At 40.0% G+C, this 23,077-nt stretch overlaps 1 protein-coding gene across 13 annotated transcripts in view; it reads left to right on the forward strand.

Moving 5' to 3' along the window:
* The window catches only part of APBB2 (amyloid beta precursor protein binding family B member 2), a 162,821-nt gene that overhangs the window by 114,683 nt on the left and 25,061 nt on the right, over positions 1-23,077 (forward strand). For all 13 annotated transcript variants that reach the window (XM_064418307.1, XM_064418317.1, XM_064418319.1 and 10 more), the window contains 2 exons: positions 5,823-5,969; positions 10,225-10,352. In XM_064418307.1, the coding sequence (XP_064274377.1) occupies positions 5,823-5,969; positions 10,225-10,352 (275 nt within the window). The remainder of the gene's footprint in view (positions 1-5,822; positions 5,970-10,224; positions 10,353-23,077) is intronic.

Raw genomic sequence — 23,077 nt, forward strand, 5'->3', positions numbered from 1 at the left:
ATTTGACCTCTGGCTGTAAGCCAGGGGGAACCACTGACACAGAAGCATTAAGCTCAAAACAAGAGAGGAACTTTTGTCATCCTACACATTGTAGTCTGCAGGTCTGGAAAAAGGAGACTGTAGTGGCTTGGAGAATGAGTAAGGGACTGTGAGAGCAGAAAATTGGATACTGACCTCCTGTAAAGAAGTAATGTATTATAAAGGTTATTTTATAATACTTGTAAAGTCCCCATATTTAATTCTAGGGGAATTTAGTTTATAATCATCTGCCTGAAATATTAGTGTTTTCTGAATTCTGTTGTGACCTGAATATTTCTGTGCTTGTTTTTGTATTTCATGTGCATTTTCAGTAATTCAAGTAATACAAGATGAACTACAACCAGAAGCTGGAAATGTTGAAAAGTCTTATTAGTTGGTTTTGATTAAGCATTTTGAATTTTTTGTAGCTAAGAACTTTTATGTTACATCTGTGAATATTTCTTTGGGAAAGGAGATGCACTGCAGTCTCTTCATGTCAATTGAATGAAAGTGCTTGTTCATTAATTGCATAAGTTCTTTTTATTTTCCTTTTACTCTTTGATCTTCTCCAGTATTTTCATCTGAAATCAATGTAATCTTTCTTGCTATGTAGCAGGCAAATAAACTGGAACACACTTCTTCCTCAGAATAGAAAGATGTTATATTATGCTTCCAAAGCACAAAATAATATGATAGATTTTTTTTTTTCAAACTATCAAAGAAAATGCAATTGAAATTTTGGAGGTTATGTTTGCTGCATAATAAATGGTTAATTATGTGACCTACATGCTGTGTCTCAGGCACAAACCTGCTCAGTGGTCTGTGATAAAAGGTCTTATTAAATATTGTAGTGATTTATGTGTCTGCAGGCAGATATAACCTTTAAAAAGGAAAAATATAAAAGGAAACAAAGGGAAATTACTCAAAACCAAGTCCTGTGGGCTTGGAAGTAGAGAAGAAACAAGTAGCACATATTTAAAGCATCAAGGCAAACATATTCTTAATGCAGATGTGTTCATAGTGGCTGCCAACAGCTGTGTAATATGAAAAGCAATCTGTCTGTGGTTTGGTAATGTACATTAGTTGTTCTCAAGCTGATGCTCTAATTCACTTTCACCCTGTTGTGGGATCTTTTCTATCCACACTTGTATGATCCATCCAGCTTCCAAAACTACTCTGCCATCAGTCATGTGCACTTTATGTCTTGTCCTCGTTTTAGTAGGGGATTGCATCTGCTTTGTCTTTCTCAATTTTTTTTATTTTCTTTAAGGCTGCATGCTTAGCACTGCATGAGGCAACAGCTAGAGTGTGCATTTGCTTATGGTTAAAACTGTGTCACAGTTCTTTGTCCCTGCCAAAGCTCCTTCCAGAGTTCCTCTTGGGAAAGAGCTGCAGAGCAGGACCCTGCCCTTTGTTGAAGGATTTGCAATGCCAAAGAGCAAAAGTGTGATCTGTGGTTTGTTCATTTCTTCAATCCTAAAGTTCCCCAGCTTTAGGCAATGTTTTGGATCAGAACTGCACTGCAAGAGAGGTTTACAGCTCTATACAGAGTTCAGATTACAGCATTTATGAGTTTGGTTCTTAGTTACAAATCATTAACCCTGAAACATTAATTGGATTTGCAACTATTTGAACATAGGTTCCCCAGAACTGTAAAACCAGGCAGCAGTAGCTGTGTTTTCATTTTTGTTCACCTGTCTTTTCTTGGGCTAGTGTGTGATAAGGTGGATTTTTTTTCCTCTGTGTAACTACTTTGCACAATGTCCTGGGTATCCAGGCAGGAAATGTGAAGTCTTCAGTCAAGATGAAAATACAAGATTATTGACTTACCATGGTTTAAGTGACATTTTTTTCATTCACTTCTCTCAGCCATGCAATGTTTGTGGTAGTGCCTTTGATCTTCCCAATCCCAAACAGCAATGTTTGGACAGTATACAATTCCTAAGTATCTTTCAGCCTGCTGTATTTATCAACTTCTTTTGGTTTCCTTCAAATCTGTTTTTCTTTGCCAGCTCTTGAAAAAAGTCTGGCAAAAAGGGCAAGCAGACAACCTGACCAGGCACAGAAAACTTTCTCTAAAAGAGAAAATAGACAGACTACTGTAAGACAAAAGCTGACATTGGAATTACTTTGAAATTATGACGGGCCAATAATTATTAATTGCCACTAATTATGTCTAAGCCTTGAGCAGAGATGCATAACAAGCTGGCATTGCCAGGAATGAGCTCATAGACTCTTAATGAAGAAAAGCTCTGTTTTTTTAGCTTGGCTTGGTTTGCCTCTAGGTGTTAGTTGCAGAAGACAACAGAGTGCATTATCAAAGCTCTTTGGGGTCAGAGGAAGTACTTTGACTCTTGGCTTGTCAGTGTCATTGGTGGGAGGCAGGGGACATGATGCTGTGTTAATGTATTAGAGTTCTAGGCAATTCTGCTGTCATGCCTGACTCAGCCAGCCATGGCCTAAAAATTAGGTCATATCTGACTGGGGACACTAGGTGGTTTGTTTCTGCTGGCTTTTGTGCTCTTTTGTTTTAAAGAGAAGAGAACCTCTAAGTCAAATAATGAGAGAGGAAAAAAGCAATCTACAATAAAACATGAAGTGGATCTCTGACAATCCAGCTGCTGGCACTATACAGAGAAGACAGACATGCAGGCATGCTCAGACTTCCACCTCTTTCCCACTCCACATTTGTGTATTTATATACTTCTGCTCTATTGATGCTGAGTGGACCCTGCTGTGTGTTTCATGTTACTGGGTCCTCCTATTTTCTAGTTCTGAAAATCTGCATGAGGTCAGCCATGACTGCTGAGCCACATCAGCACATGTATTCACTTAGCCACAAAATACCAAGTTTTTGGCCTTTAGGTGTATTTTGAGCAAAAGAAACCTACTTTTATATATATACTCAGGTACATGCATTGGCTTGTGAGTAGAATGTTGAGTCTTTTTAGGGTTTATTGAGATGTTTTTGTTTGCAGTGAGTTTTTGGAAATTGGTTTGTTTTCTGAAGCTGTTCTGAAGCATTTTGTTTGGGTTATGGTAAGGCTTCTTGTGAAATACACAAAAAACTTGTCAGGTGCCAGAAGCCAAGGGCTTTCTCATGCCTACCTCACTTGGAAGCACCAAAAGGGAAGTGAAGCAGGGAAGGAAGCCAGGTCCTTCACATGGAGGGCAATATGTGGGGTAGGCAAGAGTGTTGTGTTCTGCTCACTTTACTGTTTTGGCAGTACGGGGCTGTATAAACACAGTGGATGCTGCCACTAGAGAATTTCAAACATAAAATAAAAAAAGGCCAGGAAAAAAATAGCAAAACGTCTTTACTAATAAGAGGTTTACCTGCTGTCAAGTTGAATTGATAGTCTTTCATCATTTTTGGCCTTCTTAAGATACACTCTGTTCAGTGCAAGGACCATATAGGTTGGATGGGCCTCTGAGCAATCTGGTCTGGTCTGAGGTATCCTTGCCCACAACAGGGGATTGAACCTAGACAATCTTTAAGGTCCTTTCCAACCCAAAGCCTTCTGTGATTCCATATTTATCCTTGTGTTCAGAAAGCAGCTAACAAATTGCAGATGTGGCTGAAATGTGAAGAGCAAGAAGGAAACAGTATGCTTATTGTACATATTTAGTTCTTCACCTCTCTTATGATTTAGAAAATGTTTCCCTCTGCCAGTATTCTGCTATTCAGTTTAATATTTAAATACCTGTAAAAAAACCCTTTCTTCTGGTACAGTAGAATCAGTTTTTTTAAAGCTTGCAAAGATAAATATTTAATACCTTAGTGAGTATAGCAGCACTTTTAGCAAGATTCATGAGCATCTAATGTGCCTGAAACAATTCTGCAATCTTAAGATTAGACCACCTTAATAATTGCTAAAAAATGGGGGTTTTTTGTATCTTGTGTGGCCCTGAAGTGAAGAGCACCCCTGAGTATTGACCCCTCCTTTGTCTCTTCTTTCACCTTCTCCTTCACGGCCCTTCAGAATTGAAAGCCAGCACTTTTGTGGGTTTCCAGCAGAGCTGGGTCAGGAAGCAGCAGTGTGGGAGAATTTGCATGTTGATTCCCTTGTTTGCAAAGCAAAAAAAAAGAAAAAAAATCCACAAAAAGCTGGAGGCATGAAAGGCTTTAATTTTTTATCTACAGTCTAAAGGGTTTTATGCAATTGCAGAGTGTATTTGCTGTCTGATACCTGAGATGAGATGAGATGCTTGGTTAGTGGCTTGTTGAAGTGGGTACCAGAGGTTCAGGAAGCAGGCTCTTCACCTGGCTTTCCTGCTTGGTGGAGGGAGCCTGGAGTGCATTGTGCAAACTGAAGGAGGAGAGAAGTTTTAAAGGGAAGGAGAAACTCATTAATCTTTTTATCCACTGGTGAATTGTATTCCTTCCTTAGTTTGCTAAAGTTGACACATTATGCATATTTAAAATACCTTGGTGTTCTGGAGTAGGGTTTTTTTGAGGGCAGCTGTTCCCAAAGGACACACCAGTGATGGTGTGTGAGCTTCATCAGCTCACTGACTTCACAGCAGGTTTTAGAAGGTGGCAAGTGAAGACTCAGCTTTTGAGCTCTGAAGCTGATTTATTTACTGCACATCTGAAGAAGGACTGGTAGCTGCAGCATGGGCCTGCTGTGGCAGTGTGCTGCTGGAGGCAGCAGGGCTCCCAGCAGTCACCAGCACTGCCTGCCTTCCTGCAGCTCCCAGGATCACACTCTGCTTTCCCAAGGGCCCGCAGGATGCTGCTGACAGCAAGGAAAGCTGTGTGGCACAAGGCAGCAGCACTCAACCATGAGTGCTGGTCTGCTCTTGCTGAGCCTTTAGGGGCTATCTGAAGCATTGGTGGGTCTGCTCAGGAGGTACAACCAGCCTGCTGAGCCCAATGCTGTAGCTCAGAGTGAAAAACCTGTAACCTTCTCTGGAAGAAGCCTTGATCTCATAAACAAACTCTTATTGACTTAGTGTGAGGTCTGTGTTTCTCCCACCGTAATGCCTGAGAGCAAATGAGCAGGGTTTGGTGTTTTTTCAGAATAAACACATTTTATTCTTTACCTTAATAGGTGTAGGGTAGAGATGGTGCCATTCAATTTCTTCCATTTTGTTTTGTATGCAAAAAGTACCATATGTGCAAAATAATGTTGCCTTGGCTTGTTCTGCCAGCTGAGTGCTCTGGTTGGCTAAACATCATTCTACTAACAAATGTATAATTAGAGTGTTTTGTTTTAAAGGTAATTTTGAATTTCTTCTAGAAAAAGCCTGCTTTTCTCTTATGATACTTCTCTTCTTCTTAGCTTTGAATTTGTTATTGTTTGGTACCTTAGGTAAACTTACTATAGAAGTGATTGCTGTAATCCACAAAAAAAGTGTAATTTTCTGGTCAAAAGCCAGACAGTGGCCATCTCACAGGAGACATAACCCAGTAGTCTTTTCTTTCTTTTCAATTAGAGCTCTAGATTCTAGCTAAAATTTCAATTCTACTCTATCTATAGTTGTGTTTTTTCCTTTATTGTTTTTGTATTTGTATGTACCGTAATATTTACTGCTCCCTTGTTTCCTCCTTTATGTTAGCAAAATTATTTTATTGGAAGGCATTGCTGTTACCTCCACAGACACCTTTCATAGCAAGTCATGCATTCTTTGTTCCTTTGAATGTTTTCACCTTGCCATTCACAAATTATATTTTCATTTACTTATCTTTGAGTGTAAGCCCATCTACAAGGCCTTAATTTTTTTTCCAGTTCTAGATGGAGACCTTTAGCATTAACTGCCTAGTTGCTGTTGTATGACAGATGGTTTTTATTTCTTTTTAGTGCTTCGCTGTGCGATCTCTGGGCTGGGTTGAAATGGCAGAAGAAGATCTGGCTCCTGGAAAGAGCAGTGTTGCTGTGAACAATTGCATCAGGCAACTCTCTTACTGTAAAAATGACATCAGAGACACTGTTGGCATTTGGGGAGAGGTAAGAAGAGAGTGAAGTTCTCCTCCTCTTGGAACATACCCCTAGTGCCATAAAACATCTCAAAAGAACAATTCCCTAGACAGCTACTTCCATGTTCTGTGTTTGGGATTTCACTACCTCAGCCTGGCACTGCCAAATATATAAAAGGGTTCAGGAAAGTGTTGAAACTTCTTTGTTTCAAACTGCTCAGGACAGCAGATGCCACAAAGACCTCACTTTCATGTTACCTCTGTACTAGTACACACCTGTGCAGTGGCAGTGTTGGGGACACACAGGCCAAACTGTTGAAATTCAGTGTAAGTCTTCTCCTTGACCAGAGAGCCAAAAGTGATGCTTTGTAACAACATTTTCAAAGGTTTCACAATGACAAAGGGCTTTAAGGAAACCCACACTGGCAGGGTTTTGTTCTGAAATATATGAGAAGATTGGAACTGATGGACAGATGGTTTATCTCACGATGATTATTTTATCAGTGTTTCAGAAGGAAATTAATTATATGTCATCAGTCTATCTGTTGGCTTCTCTCCAATAACTCTTGAATCTCTGCACCAGAGTCATCCAGTTTTGAAGGATGCCAGATTCCCACCCACTGAGGGAAAAAGAGAGAGCCCAGCTTTCCTCTTTGCAGGTTTGCTGAAGGGTCAGTGTACCTTCATTGGCTGAATCACAGTTGCTCTCTGCTTCTTTCTGAGCTGGCAGCAAAGAGAGGATGACTGTGGGAACTTGAGGAAAATTGAAGGGAGCTTTAGGTTGTGATGTAGAAAATAGGTGTGCTGGGGACAGATGAGGAAGTGGAAGATGTTGAGGGGTCAGTAAGTGATAAAAGAAGAGAAAAGATGGGACATACCGAGAGCATAGGAGACAAAGCCTCAGTAAAACATTTTTGTCATTTGATTGTTTGTGGAACAGCCTAAACTTCTGTCAAATCTCGTTTTCTACTTCTCTCCTGACATAATTTCAGAAGGGTTGCACTAATGTGGATTGGCCACACAAGAGCTGAATACAAAACTGACAAAAGAGTGAATGTTGTAACTTTCCCTTGTATGATCTAAGAAAAATGGCTCTGCCAAACAAAGAAGAAATCAAAAGAAAGGCTTGTCTACATTTCAGTAAAAATTTCAGGAAAAAATAACATTCAGTCTCCCAAGTTATTATTGAAGTCTATGGCTCCAGTTCACCGTCCTAACTATGACACAGCAATGCCAAGACACTCTGGGGGAGCAATTGGGAGAAAGTGCCCTTAAAAATTAAAATTATGTGTAAAGGAACACATTTCCAGTGTTCTAGCCATTTAAAATAATTTCAGAAGGATTTTTATGTGTAAGAACTATATATTGTACATATAAATGAACAAGACAGTATTGTTTTCCTTTCTTTCTTACACCTGGGAACAGTTTTCTTTAGATAATATAGCAATACAAGCAATTAGAGATGTGTCAGTCATGGGCTTTGGACTTACTGCTGACCCCAGGAGAGAAAAAAACCCAGTATCTTTACATGTGTGTAGTCTCATCCTTTTTTCAGATAGCAGCACTTTGATCAACTTGAAAGATATTGTTAACTTTGAACCCTCATGATTTGTTTTAAGAGTTAATGTTCACATTTTTTCTATATCTGTCAATCCCCTTATTCTTTGTTGGAAACCCTTGCAGATTTTCAAGCTAAGCTGATAAAAAGTTTTGGTCCTCTTGAATGGATGTTTAAATTAAGAGTGCTATTCATTAAAAAAAAAAAAATCAGCCTGACAAAACAATAGAGATACTGTGCTTGGATAGATGGCTCCTGAAGTAAATTGTCTTCCTGATATTCAAAGAGTTCATTACATCCAACCACATTTTCCTGCCTGCAATGTAAGGCTTCAAGAGTGATTAGAAGAGGCATGTCTTAGAGAGAAACCTGAGAAAATTATACTCCATCACTGATGTATCAGATGGAGCAATTACAGCAGGAATCTATTATGGAGCTAAATGACTGCACATAGGAATTTTAAGATTACCTAAAGATTTACTTTAGCTAGAATGTAATGAAAGTGAAATGTGGCTTAAGACTAGATCCAAGTTTTCATGATTTAAAAAACTGCAAAACAAACCACAAAACCTCCCACACCCTGGGTAAAATCCTGACCCTGCAGAAGCTTTGTTAATGGCTTTAATGTGGAATTTGCCCTTTTCTCCAAAAGAAATTACATCTAAATTTTGAACTGCTACTGCTCTGTAAAATCTAAACAGAAAATGGCTGTTCACCTGTTTGTGTTGCTCTTTTGCCATGAATTACATTTCTGTACATTAGAATATCACTTACATGGAAAAGATACCTTCTTGCCATTGACCTATATACTGCAGCCTGTAAGACTTCCATAAAAAACTGCTGGGATTGAGCCTTTCTTTCCTTTATTCACTTTCCCTCCATGGCTCTTCCTCACCTCAAACCACCAGATCTCTGCAGCTCTTCAGCAGTCTGAGACATTACAGCCTATGTTCAAGCTCCTAGCCTGTCTAAATAATTTCTTTTTGACCTATGCAGTGCTTTCATCTCTAAAATTGCTTTTGTATAATAAGGCAACAAAATTTAGCAAAATATATTGCTTCTGGCTGCAGACAAGTGATCCCCTGAGCATTGCAAGGATCATTTCCTGTGACTTATGTTGCTTATCTGCCCATTCTCCAATTTTTTTCCAGCTAATTTGGATTCTGTTTTGTTACTCTAATCCCAGTGTATTTTGCATTAATAACATATCTTTCCTTCTTGTAATAATTTCCTTCTGGAACAAATATATAAGTATAAAATGGGTCCAAAAAGCAATCTTTGTCACACTTGGTATCATTCTTCACACAATTTGTTTACTGCTTCTGACCTCCAAGCAAATTTCTCGCTTTTTTAATTCGTGGTGTGTCTTTTTCTGTCTGCCACTAACATCTCAGTATTTCTGGTTTACCCCTTTTTTTTTGCGTGACTATCACAGCTACATCTGTTTCTGCTTCTGTAGAAGCAGCCTATATATCCAGCCTTGCATCTCAGCCACAGATGTGCTTTTCCCATCAGGCAAAAAATGCTTGAGTTGGCTTTGCTCATACCAGATGTCACCTGTGTCTCCCACATCCCTCTTGGTGCTTGCAGTGCCAGCTCTGTGTCAGAGCTTCCCTTGGAATCCCTGTTAGGAGCTCTGGGGTTGGGAGGGGAGATGGGCAGTGCCTGCCCCTTGCTGCCTTGCCTACTGACAGTGGCAGAAAGCCCTCACAGAGTATGGATGTATTTCTTACACAGACACAAAAGTAGACATCATAAAGACTTGAGCCGCTGTAACCAAGTTGGGAAAGGGTTTCTGTGTCACTGAGGTGAAGAAAAAGGTCAGTTTTGAAACATTTGTCAGTAGGGATTCAGACCCTTTCTGTTCTTTCTGTTCATGTATAGATTCTGGCACAAAAGAGAGGAAACAAATTACTCTGTATTTAGCTGACAGCTTCCACCTTCAGATCAGGAGCTTGTCTTACTGCTCAGCAATAGGTCCAGGATCATTTCTGTAGAGCTCATGGTGTGAGGAATATGTATACAGCCTCCAAGAAGAGGGGTATTACATGTGGTAGAGGAGGCAGCAGACCTATAACAAATGCTGTCAAGAGGAGGAAGATAAGCATTTGTGAATTAGCATCAAAAGGAGAATTTTATCTAAATTTGTTTCCTACAGGAGAAAAAAGCATTATCCTTGTTCTTACATGCCAGAAGAACTGGGGAGAAGTCCTGGCTTCAAGATTCTGCAGTCACTAGCAGAATTCACATGCAGGTTTTAATGCTGGGGTTTTCCCTTTAATCTTTCTTCAAAGAGTAAATCTTTGACATGTACAAATTGCAGTCTGTTCCCATAATCCATTGTTTAAATTTTATGCAAGCAAAACACTTTGAAGGAAGGAACTCTGCCTCAAAAGTACAGGTTTTGATATAAGCTTTTACTATGAGTACAGACCATGATTTCTCATATATTTGGAAGAATTTACTGAAAAACAGATGAACACGTAGCTTGTTGAATAACTCAGTAGTTTGGATCTGAATGAGTATTTAAAAGACATCAAAGCTTTTTTGTGACTAATATTGTTTAAAAATACAGTAGAAAGATAACATCTTAAATCTTTTTCACACCAGAAGCATATGAAGTTTTTTTCATTCGCTCTTGGAACAACCCAGAACTTTGAGTAAAGATGAAGCCAGCCAGTTTGAGAGGGTGATGTACTGTGTAACTGTACTTTGTCTGGAACTGCAGGGCAAAGACATGTACCTTATACTGGAGAATGACATGCTGAACCTGATTGACCCCATGGACCGCACGGTTCTGCACTCGCAGCCCATCGTCAGCATCAGGGTCTGGGGCGTGGGCCGTGACAATGGCCGGTGAGTGTTTGCTCTTCTTGTCTGCCTTGGTGCTATTTCAGTCTGCTAATGCATAGTGCACATTGCTCTGTCCCAGGGCCTAGGAGAAGGTGGGTAAATTCTTTTTGTTGCAGGGGGTTATTTTTTAAACTTTTTTCATAGTGTATCGCTTGTATGCTGTTTTGTTCAACCTGCATTGAACAAGATTAACTCAGTCAGGTGCATAAAACTGCACGTGTAACATTGATTTGTTTCAGATATATGTAGTACTTTTGGTATAAAAACATGTTTTCAAATATGTCTTGTAGTATGTTTTTCCTGCCTATGGAAAAGCATGTCTTCCTGCTGGTCCAACTAATTGTACTACCAATGCTCTGACTGTTTGCATTTGCTTATACTTTCTTGAGGTATTTATTGTGATGGAGAAAAAAGCTGGATTGAGGGAAAAGTAATGGGTTTAGTTATTACTATTACTTCTAGTTATTGATGTACGAAAATCCCCAAGGGTGTTGCAAAAAACTGAGGTTTGTCCCTGAACTGTCCTGCCTATGAGCTGAAGTTGTTCCTTGTGGTAGGAAGCAACCAGGAGTGTATGCTAAAGGCTTTCCTGTCCTGGAAGCAGTCTTTCCTTAGGTTTCCTTCCTGACTGATCTCTTGATAGAATTCTTGTTTGTCATGTAGTATGTCATGTAGCTGTGGAAACAGGGTTGTGAAAGTTACTTATTTGGAGCAGAATAGTGGGCTGTCTCCTAGTCTGACTGGACATTTTGATGTAGTGAAAGCATTGGCATTCACATCAAGAAAGTCCAGGATCTTAGCATAGTACCCATCCTGACACAAGGATGGTAAGGATTGAGTAACACTAGCAAGCTTCTGCTTTTTGTGTCCATGTTTGATAATGGTCAGGTAAGTCCCACATGACAATACTGGCTGTGATAGAATAACCACATTACTGGACAAGGGAAGTGTTGCTGATGTCATTTATCTGAAAGGCCTTTGGCACAGTCTCCCACCACATTCTTCTTTCTTAATTGGAGGGAGATGGATTTGATGAGCAGACTGTTGGATGGATATGAAAGTGGTTGGATAGTTGCATTCAGAGGCTAGTGGTCAATGGCTGAGAGTCCCAGTGGTTATCAGTGATAAGAGGTGCCCTTCAGGGATCTGCACTGGGGCCAGTGTTACTTAATATCTTCATTAATGACATTGATGAAGGCATTAAATACACCCTCAGCAAATTTGCTGATGACACCAAGCTGAGTGGTGCACTTGACACTTCTGAAGGACAGGATGCCATCCAAAGGGACCTGGACAGGCTCGAGAAGTGGGGACATGGAAATCTCATGAGGTTTAACAAGACCAAGTACAGGGTGCTGTATCTGAGTCAGGACAGCCCCCAGTACAAACACAGGCTGGGGGATTAACAGATCCAGAGCAGCAATGCCAAGGAAGACTTGGTGATGCTGATGGGTGAGAGGCTGGACATGACCCAGCCATGGGCACTCACAGCCCAAAAAGCCAAACGTGTCCTGGGCTGCATCCAGAGCCTCGTGGGCAGCAGGGGAGGGAGGGGATTCTGTCCCTCTGCTCTGCTCTGGTGAGACCCCACCTGCAGGGCTGAGCAGCTCTGGGGTCCCAGCACAGGAAGAACAGGGACCTGTTAGAGGAGGGCCACCAAGCTGATTGGAGGGATGGAACATCTCTCCTGTGAGGAAAGGCTGAGAGAACTGAAATTGTTCAGCCTGGAAAAGAAAAGGCTTCTGGGTGACCTAATTGTGACCTTCCAGTACCTGAAGGGAACTTACAGGAAAGATGGGGTGACCCAATTTACAAGAGCATGTAGTGACAAGTCAAGGGAGAATGATTTCAAACTGAAAATGAGTAGGTTTAGATTACATCTCGGGAAGAAATTATTTCCTGTGAGGGTGGTGAGGCACTGAAACAGGTTACCCAGAGAAGCTGTGGATGCCCATCCCTGGAAAGGTTCCAAGGCCAGGTTGGATGGAGCTCTAAGCAACCTGGTATAGTGAAAGGTGTCCCTGCCTAAGGCAGGGGAGTTGGAGCTAGATGATCTTTGAGGTCCCTTCCAACCCAAGCCCTTCTGTGATTGTCAAGATACTTGCAATAGTAGGGGGTTGGGGTTTTTTTGTCTCTAACTTTTGATAGCAAATGTAATTTCAAGCATAAAAAAATATTTTCCTGTAAAAGATTTTCTAAAACTTGTTTTATCTGTCTCAAAGATTCTGATTACCAATGGCTAAACTTTTTTAAAGGGAAGGTGGCTAATTTTTTAGGTGACTAAAGGTTTCTAATTTTTTCACTCTTATAAATGACTGATAGTCAATTGAGAATGGGTTAACTGGTTTTCACTTCCATTGGTACGGATTTTTGAGAGATCCTAAAAGGGGCGAATCCAGTTTGGAATGCTGGGAAGTAAAAAGGTTTTAGCTCCTAATGAATAAACCATTAGAGTTCTTTGTTTGCATTAGAAAATGGGTGCATTACACATTTCCCTTCAAGTCAGTTTTTGTAGTACCTTGCTTAGGTCAGGAAATAAATAGAGCGTTTTAAGGGGCACCTAAATGTTATACAGCTTTACACAGTAAAAGATGCCAGCTTTGATCTTCATGAATTTTTTTAAGCATTTACAGTTCTTTTCCCAAATACTTACATTCTTTGTGAAATAAAATCATTCCATTATGTTCTTTATAAAAGAATATAATGAATCATATTTCTTCTGGCTGGGTACTGCTTTTCCTAAACACAGAACTGGTCGGGATGTTTTTAGGAAACATTCAAGAGAAATGTACCTTTTGCAATCATGTGGTACCAATAACGTTGTGTGCTTTTGGTGAAAGGTATCTGGGGGTGGGGGGCGATAGCAGACTCTCCTAGATGAACACAAGCCCCATCAGTAGGGCAGGAGCTGGGAAGGGTTGTGTGTGCACAGGTCACCCTCTGTGCTCTGACCTGCTGTGCTCCCCGACAACGTTTACCAAAGCTGCGTGCAAGGCATCGGAAATCTCTGATCCCACTCCTGCCCTGCTTCCTGCCAGAGCTGGGGGCCAAAGATGAATTCCAGTTCTGCTAAGATTTCTGCAGAAACTTATGTCTCTATCAAGAAAAAATGTTTAGATATGGAATATGTGGGAGAAGTACAGGTCCGATTTTAGAACTACAAACAACAAGAACCCCTCAAACCCAGGGTTTGTTCCTTTTGGCCATAAAAGGTAGCCACGTTCTCAACTGTTTTCCTGAAAGGAAGTTTTATACATGACACTCACAATACAGAGAAACTGGCAGAGGAAATAAACTAATTTTTTCTCATGTTTCTACTGTCAGTAGTGGGAGTAGGCCTTCCTGTGTTCAAAGTGAACATTTCTTGTTTCTAGAGAGCATGACGTTTCTTGAGCAGTTGCTGTAAGGAACAGCAAGAAATAGTGTATTAAATTTTAATATATATATATATATTGTATTTAGGTATTAAACACAAAGTCAAAACCAGCTTTAATATTTCATTTGCTGGCACACTAATGTTTTTTGCCGCTTTTATTGGAATTTGGGGTTGCTTCATCATAAGAAATTTTATTTCAGAACTTTCCTATTCATAGCCATTTGTAAGAATTTTGATAGGTACTTTTACAGAAATTTTGTGTCCAGACTTTCAGGACTGGAGCCCATTCTTTTTGAAATTTAATTTGTATAATATTTTATTGACACATTTAAAAAAATAAGATTGTAGGAAAAGCAGTGTAGCTATTACTTTTAAGTAAATTCATGCTGTGTGTGATGTTAAATAGCAGAAGATCAAAATGGCAAGCAGAAAGAACAAGCTTATGAATGGATAATCATATGTACAATATGTTTTGTGCATAGAGATGTTCAGTTTAGGAAATTTGCTTTGAGAGGTAGCATAAAAGATGTAGCATTTGCTGAAGAAGCACTAGCACACAAGAAAAACATTTTGAGACAAAAAGAGAACACAAGCTGAGAAAACCATACTGTTGAGCTAGAAACTGCACTGCAACTCTTTTCAAGTATACATTAGCCCACAGCCCTTGCATTCATCCTGGTAAAATCTCCTGTTGCTACTGAGGTGAGAAATACCTAAGCCATTCACTGACTGCAAAAGCAGCTTTCCCTGATTATGGGTTTGCCATCACCAGAAAAAAAGCTGGGGATCACATTGCTGCACAGGTGGATTAAGTGTTCATAAAAATGATGAAATCCCAGTTTCTGGTGGGAAATTCATCTGGAAGTTGTTGCACATTAATTTCCTTAATTAGCTATATCTCCTAGTCCAAGAACCTGTATAATAAAACATATTGGGTTTGTTGTGAAAGGTAGTATTTCAGTTTGAAAATACTGTAGAAGTGTGTATTTCCCTGTATTTTGATCTATTTGAACCTGAAAATGGTCTGCAGGCCCTCCTTTTAACTCTTTTGCTTGTACTAATTTATTTGGGTAGTTTCTGCTTTGGAAGATGAAGAGATTTTCTAATGACACATGAGCAGATGATTTTCTAAGCTCTGCCATAATGAAAGATTGATGAAACACAGAGATCTGCTGATGAAAGTTTAATCTGAGGATGTGGCTGCTATCTCACCTCAGGCAGAAGTGTTTTCCAGGAGACTGTAATCACTCTTTCCATGGGTTACACTATTATCCTGACCTTTGGAGTTTCTTATTTAACAATCCTGGGGTAAACAAAGGCTTCCTCATTTGGTTAACTTGGGTTGTGTGGTGATTTTGTGTTTCATCCCTTGTTTTAATTCATCAGTCAGTAAAATATGTTTGATTTTAAAAGGCCTGGAGTGCCTTCATAAAACCATAAGCAAAAGCAGATTCCCAAAAATTGGTGGGTATGCATGTATGTGTACACTGAGCTCCTGTGTTTGATATGTATATATGGTCATTAAAGGAAAATAAGTGTCCCGTGTAGCCCTTTGGCAGACTTGGTGATACCCTGTGATTTTTAAAAGTCAAAAACCACTGTCCTTTGTACAGTCTTCCTCTCCTGCTGTTCTGAAAACAGTCAAGATGTTTCATTTAGTATTGTTTGTAAATAAGAACAGTCCTTGCAGTTGCATAAATAGTTTGATTTCAGGATCACTAAGGTCATTGTCACATGGAGGTGTCACAGGTGTATCAGTGAATAATTGTCAGTGCTGTGTTTGCTTCTTAGCAAGCCATACATGCCATGTTTTTCTCCTTGTCATTAAAAGCGTGTTTACAGCCTCTGGATGCACTGAGGCTGTAAAAAGGCTGCTCTTCTCACTTGTGAGCAGCATGACTGTACATTAATCATTCCTCAGGTTGGGTTTTGTCTCTCCTCCTGGACTGCTGGTGCATGCCCTTTGCTTTCTGAGCAGCTCACTAACAAGGAAGAGAGAAAAGGCAATGGCTCATCAGTTTTGTAAATGAGACTCCGTTAGCAGATTTCCCTGAATCCTCCTTTATCTTCCTTGCTCTTCCACCAGTCCAAAGCCCACCTCAAGTTTTAAACAATCTAAAGAACTTTAACTGCCTGAAAGATCACAGTTTCTTCTCTCCTGGTGACTTCATACAACAGCAGTATATCCAGCTGAAATAGTCTGTGGTCAGCTGGCAGGGAGGGCTGCTGGTGAGTTCAGGACACATCCTTGATGGGTCTGAATCTGGAACTGGATGGGGTGGGCACCTGCTATGTTGGTCAGAACACACAGCATGTGTCTATTCATCCACTAGCTTTGGCACCACACAGAGCAGGTTTGTTTTCAGTGTGCAGTTTGTGTGTTTTCCTGACAGGCAGAGGCGGGAACCTTGTTGCTTTTGGTTCTTAAGCAATGGGAGAGGCACATCCTCTGATATTAAAGTTTTCTGACCACAGACACTCTGGCTGGATGATGTGAATGTATTGTGCTCCTTCCTCTGCCCCATTTTATCATGTGGGGATGTCCATTGCCCTGCTTCTCTGAACTGCTGCTGTTTTTCTGCTGCCTAGACATAGGAATAGAATGAAGCTGAGATTCAGAAAGGGGAAAAAGGCAGACAGGACCTTGAAGAAAGTAGAACAATGGATGCACACATGATAAGATGCAAGCTGCCTCGGAAGGGGAGAGCAGACAACTAAATGAATAGATGCCCCAGGTCAGATGGACACAATCCTCTGAGGCTGAAAGAGAAGAGAGTCCTGATAATAATATGAATTATCTGAGCTCTCTTATCTCAGGAGCTGTTAGGACAAGAGAAAACATTTGGGGTGATATAAGAGAAAAATGGGATAAATCTGTGGCAAATGGGGACAATACAATGTAAAGTTATGGCTCAAATTCCTCAGAATATGGGGATTTAAAAATAGTATGCTGTCTTGCTTTTTCCATGGTTAACAAAAATGTCTGGGTTTCAGAGGTGTTTAACACCTGTGCTGTCCACTGACTTCAGTAGGATCTCTGCACATTCAGTGTCTTTGAAAATCAAGTGTCTAAATGCAGATTTAGTGGCTTCTAGATGCATCATTCAGGAAGGTGTTTAAGTTTTTTTGGATTGCCTTCCCTCTGAGGTGATGATTGAATGTGCTCTGAGTCTTCAGTTCTATGAGAGAAGCTTATCAAACTGCACAAGATAATGAATAATAAACTTTATTTTCTGCATTAGCAACATGGTCAAGAAAAGCAGAAAATAAATTAAAACTGAAATGGTGTTTGCACCTGCTCTTCTGATAACACCTCTCAAAGAATGTGTAATTTCAGCTGAGCTCTTCAATCTCTGAAACACCATTAATCAATATCGCCTATTCCCTTCGGTCCCTGTAACCTTGGAATAAGGACAAAACATACTGTAAGGAATCACATAAATAGGGCATAGGTGAAGGATTACACTGGAGAAAAAGGATTTTACTGACTTTTCTGACCTCTCTTCTTAGCTGGGTTTTTACAGTTATCTTTTATTTTTTCTTCTTCCCTAAGCCAGCTGCATTTGAAGATCCCTTTTTGTATGTTTTGGTAGCATTTTCCCTTCTCACTAAGAAATAGTTTAGGTAGTTTTTTATGCAGAATTTCTCATTTATATCCATATGTGCTGGCGTTATTGTTTGGAGGTGCAGTGTGTTCTGGGAGGGAGTAATGAAACAATACAGCTGTGAAAGGGGGAATCAAGTCAAGTCAAGCTTACAGAATTGATGTATTTTAAAGCAAACATGGTCAAATAGGTGCAAAATGCTGCATGTGCATTCACACTTTGATTCATTAAACTGGTTTATTTTAGCTTTAGGATATAACAAGAAAGACAAAGCAGACTGAAGACGCATTGAAATAGGCTGGTATTAACTTGAAATATTATATAATTTGAAACACCTGTAGTTTTGCACCAATGATTTTCTGTTGCTGGTGGCTTCAACTGGGGCAGCATCCTTCTATCCTTTCTGAGTAATCTCTCTAATGTGATGAAAAAATATTACATAGAAACACAGAATCAATTAGGTTGGAAAAGATCTCTGAGATCATTGAATCCAACCTTAGAGCAGTCACTACCCTGTCAACTGGACCATGGCACCAAGTCCCATGTCCTGTCTTGAACACCTCCAGGGATGGTTACCCCACCACCTCCCTGGGCAATCCATTCCAATGCCTAGTCACTCTTTCTGGAAACTAATTCCTCCTAATCTCCAACCTGAACCTTTTTTAATAGCACTTGAAATTATTCAACTGTAAAAGTTTCAGTTAAGACAAATGATATATCTAGATGTGTACTACAAATAAGCACTGTGATATAGTCAGGTTGTGGCATATTGACTGAGACCCTGGCTTAAAGCCTTCATACAAATTTGTGCTAGAAAATTTCCACACATTCCCTGTTATTTCAGCTATTAAACTCAAATACTTTAGGGTACAGCTAGAGCAATCCATGAATTTAAACAGCTATCACAGAGGTCCCTTGAGAACAGCTGAGCTACCTGTGAAAGTGTCTGTGGCTCAGGAGAGCTACTGACTGCTATTTTGGGGTGGAAGTCTGATCAGTTCTACTACTATTCTTTTTTTCTGCATGTTAATTAAGCAGATGCTGTGTCCAGGCTGGATTTGTGTAAGTAAATGCTGCTTCAACTCCATGGCAAAACAGTGATGCAAGTGATGCAAAAAGCAGCTGCTGTCCAGCTCTGTACCTGTCATCAGAAACATTCATCTTCCTCCCAGACTCTATACAACCCTCCTAGATTTCAACACCCTTTTAGAAGCTTTGATCTTGCCTCACAAAGATGGTTTAAACTTACCTTACTTACTTTGTGTGATCATCACTTGGGTGCATACTCCTTCTGTTGATTCCTCTCCAAGGAGGCTGTGCAAACGAAAAATACCAACTTCCTTCCCAAACCAGTAGGTTTGAATGTGCCTGCCTTTCATTCACCCCCTTTCTCTTCAGCAGTGCTGAAGTTACTTTTAATTACACACCTCTCAGGGGCTATATCAACACAGGGACTGTGTATAGAGGGAGCCACCTATGGAATAAATGGCTGCCAAATAATAAAATAACTAACACTTTTCTTAAAAACATAACAAAACAGACTCAATAGCAACTTTTTTGTGTTTTTTTTATTCTCATCTCAAGACCTTTTCTAGTCTAAGGTCTCTGTAGCACATGAGAGAAAACCAAATTAGTCCACTAGTGATTTCACTTTGTTAGTCTAATGTATATTGAACCTGTTCAGTTAGTACTAAGGTGGACATATAAAAAACCTTCTGAGGAGAAATGCCAAAGAAAGCATAGGCCATTGAAGAAAAGAGCAATGTTTAACAGAAAATTGTGTCAAGAATACTTACTAACACCTTGCTGGCTAAAAGTTCATAAAGCTCTTGGCAGCTTTGATTGCAATATGTTTGTATGAGCAGTAAAACACTTTTCTGTTGTGTGGTGGTTCACTTGAAAATGCCAGCCTTTTGTAAGATGGGTAGTTACTTTGCTTATTGTTTTCTATTGTAAGCAAAACTTTGACTTTATAAAAATTGTTACTGGGCAAATAAATTCAGAAAAAATAATTGAGAGGAAAAAATATTTGTGTGGCAGAACATATTTAATTCAATTGTCTCACTGTTATGCTAGTTAATAAAATATGGGAGATTCACAACTTTCTAATGTAGCAAATTAAAAAGCAAAAGTACAGACAGAAAGTGACCTGTGTAGTGCTTCTTCCTGTCCAAACACCTTATGTCAGTATTGTACTGGTGGGTTAGAGAGAGAGTAGAATATTTCTATATACACCTTTACAGTGTAAATATTTATACCACCTACATAAAAACACTTTTGATGTTTGCATGATTGTTTGCCTGATATCAAGAAGATCTGTGACATGTCTACATATTTGTAGACCACTGAATGTCCTCTGGTATTTGCTGTATGCAATACCAAAATGAGGTGCAGGCTTTGACCTGTGTCTCTCTCTATGCATAGTCACAAACTCGACTACCTGCACTTATATAATAATTTGAAATGTGCCTCTAAGAGGATTCTCTTGCTATCAATTTAGCTCTTCAATTATTTAAGTGTCACATCTACCTCTGGATGCTTTTTCACATTTACTGCTAGATGATTGCAATTCAAATATTTATATGCAGTGCATTTTTATGTAAATCATAGCATATATCAGTCCTTGCCACATGCTCAGGATGAGTGTGAGGATCTCAGATGCTGAAAATGTTTTTGTTTCTTCAGCCCATCTATAGCTCTGCTAGTCTTACACGGGCTGTATGTGATGGGATACTTGGTATTTCACTCTGAGATACAGATTCTGGCCATGCAATGGGAATATTTGATACAGATTCTGGCCATGCAATGGGAATATTTGATACAGATTCTGGCCATGTAATGGGAATATTTGATCAGAGAATGTGATCCCACCTGTGTCCAGAGGATAAGCTAATTTCATTTACTCAGGTGCCCTGCTGTTCACTGGCGGTTTAACCAGAGAACTGGGCACATCATTGCTACCAAGTGCATGGAGATGTGCCCAGATTCTTTCCAGTGTTAACCCTTTCCCTCATTAAGCGCTTGGCTGAGCCTCATCCCCAGTGAGGAACACAGCAGCCTGGGAAACAGACCCCAGCTGTGGACCTGTGAGAGGGCAGCACAGGATAGCTGGGAGAGCCTAGAACAACACAGGTGTCATTTATACACCAGGCATGCCCCAAAACACCCCTTCTGCTTGATCTGGCACTTTTGGCAGTGCAGGAGTTGAATTTGTCAGTTCTTCAGGAGCCCAGAGCTCTCCAGCCCTTGCCAGGGCTGGCTGCTGGTGATGTTTTTGTCAATGTAAACTTGACCCATTAGTTGCTGTAAGCTTATTGTTCTGCAGCCTGCAGGTAAATTGCAGTACAAAGATCCTACCTGCCAAGGGATTTGGCTGTAAGTTTACAGTGCCTGGCTGGCAGTGGGAAATGGGACTCAGTGTGGTGTTTGTCCTGGAAAGTTTTTCGCTGTGTTTTTGGTAGCAGTTGTTGCTACGGAGAGCTTGTCAGCCAAACTTGGCATCCAGTGGGGAGTTCTGTGACTTCCAGGACTGGTCTCAAAGCTTATTGATGATTATTCTTTACAATACAGTTCATGAAAGAAGACTTCTGTGTGAGCTTCACCTTTCATTTTCAGAATAAAACTTGTCCAAGTAAACTGGGAGAAATCAGAAACCAGATGCCACCACCATTACCCTGAAGCCTATAACTAAAATTTTTCATTCATGTTTGAATTCACATTTTTGGGTGTGCTTGAGAAGGTAAAGCTAAGTTTTGCCACAGCAACACAGTTATAATTATTAAGCAAATTGTTTGTGCACAAATGGGAAGAGTTTTGGCTCAGATTGTTTTTAATTTTCAGAAACTGCTGGCTGTTCAAGCCCTGGGAGATTTTCCTATATCTAGTGGCAGAGGTAAATCTTTCACACATATCAACTAGAAGTAACAAATTTGGAGGAGCACAGGGTGTGGGGCAAGGGAAGATGAAATGCTGAAACCAGGGCAAGTTAATCCTTGAAACACATTTGTGTCTAGCCATATCATTACTGGAAGGTGCACAGGCAATAAGTGTGGCACCTAACAAAATATCAAAACCAACACAGGATTAGAATTTAACCCCAGTTCACTTTTTGAAAAGCCAACTAATAACTTGAAAACTGAGATTTAGTTTTAATTATACTTTTTTTACAGGTTTATAAAGTTTTGCTGAATCTCTTTTTCTCTCCTCATACTGAAGGATGATCAGAGAAGAGCAGTTCTCTCCCACAAACTGTTCCTGCATATTAAAATGACAAAATCTGGCTTCTCTCCTTAGAAGCCTTTTAAGTAGAAGTCTGACATTATTCTCATGACTGCTGTTGTTTGGCCAGCTGGAAGTCTACCATACCCTCTTGTATTCTCCTTACCAAGACTGAAAAAGGACCACAGCAATGAAGAGGGTGGTTGTAATAGTTAATAGTTATCAAATCAACTGGGTCCTCATTTTCAAATGTAAAGAAATTACACTGAATGCATGTTGGAACCTAGATTATAAATGTAATATGTTTATATTTTAGCCCATTAACCAGTTTCAGGTGCCACTTTGTTTGTCCATAAAATGCCCCTTTCTTTCCCCACAAGTGAATTCCACACTTATGTCAAGACTTTTGAGAAATTGCTTGGAAAATTATTACATGGATTTGAATTCTTCTTAACGCTGGGCATTAAGCACATCCAAGGAGGAGCTGGAGCTGTTTTATCTTAGGCAGCATCAACAGATTTGTTTATTAAATTCCCTCCTGTTACTCCCTGGAAATCCGTGGAAAGCTTTTGGGATGGCACAGGTTGTTGCTTGAGCATAAATGGTCCTGCCAAAACTTGTTGATGATAAGCTGGAGGAAAGGAAGGAAGGAAGGAATCCATCCCACTAGACTCTCAGGGTATATTTGGGAGGTGAAAAAAACATCCTGCTCATTATGCATCTGTGTGGCTGAAAGAAGTGACTGCCAGAAAATTGTCCTTAACTGCTTTTCACCGTCTCAGCTCTGCTGGTGGAAATATCCATGGTCATGTTGCTTGCTCTACTTTCTCTCAGGTTGGGCACAGATAATTTGAAGAGAGTTGTTGGTGGGCATTTTCATGTTAGCTCATTTTCCTGAGAGGCAACAGGTGTGATCCCACAGACAACTCTGCTGGCACATTTGAGGGAGAAATTCCCTTGGATGGAGAAGAGTGACTTGCAGGGTGGTGACCATGTCCTTGCAAACTTGGGGTTGTTCCTTGGTCAGAGTTTACCTTCCTCCAGTCTTCTCCCTGTGTTGAGAAGTGATGTGCGATGCTGCAGGTAAGCTGTGAAGGCTGAATAACCTGAAATGGGCTTTAAGCCCTGATACATTTCAAGTGCAGTCCCTGCCAGAAAGCAGCTCTTTTGTTGCTGACTGAGCACATTTAATAGGGAGTTTTGATAAAAACTAGTGCTCCAGGAACCTTTAGTGCAAGTAACACCTCTAAATTGGATTTACTATTACTGCATGTGCCAGTTCTGGAAAATCAAATTATTTGACGTGTTTGTTTTTACAGCTCAAGGATAAATCTCACTTCCAGCATAAGCAGATGTAATTTCATTAAAGTAAATGTAGTTGGTACTTGTGTCTGAATTTTTTGATTTAGCTGTAAATCTTTCTTGCCTTTTTAAGGAGGCTTTTTTCTCTGTTGCATTCAGTACGGAGCTACATTGTGAATGCTTTGCAGAGGTTTTGGAAGATTGAGAGGGGCAGACTCCCTGTGCAC

This window comes from Passer domesticus, chromosome 4, assembly GCF_036417665.1.
Source record: "Passer domesticus isolate bPasDom1 chromosome 4, bPasDom1.hap1, whole genome shotgun sequence".
NCBI classification, from domain to species: Eukaryota; Metazoa; Chordata; class Aves; order Passeriformes; family Passeridae; genus Passer; species Passer domesticus.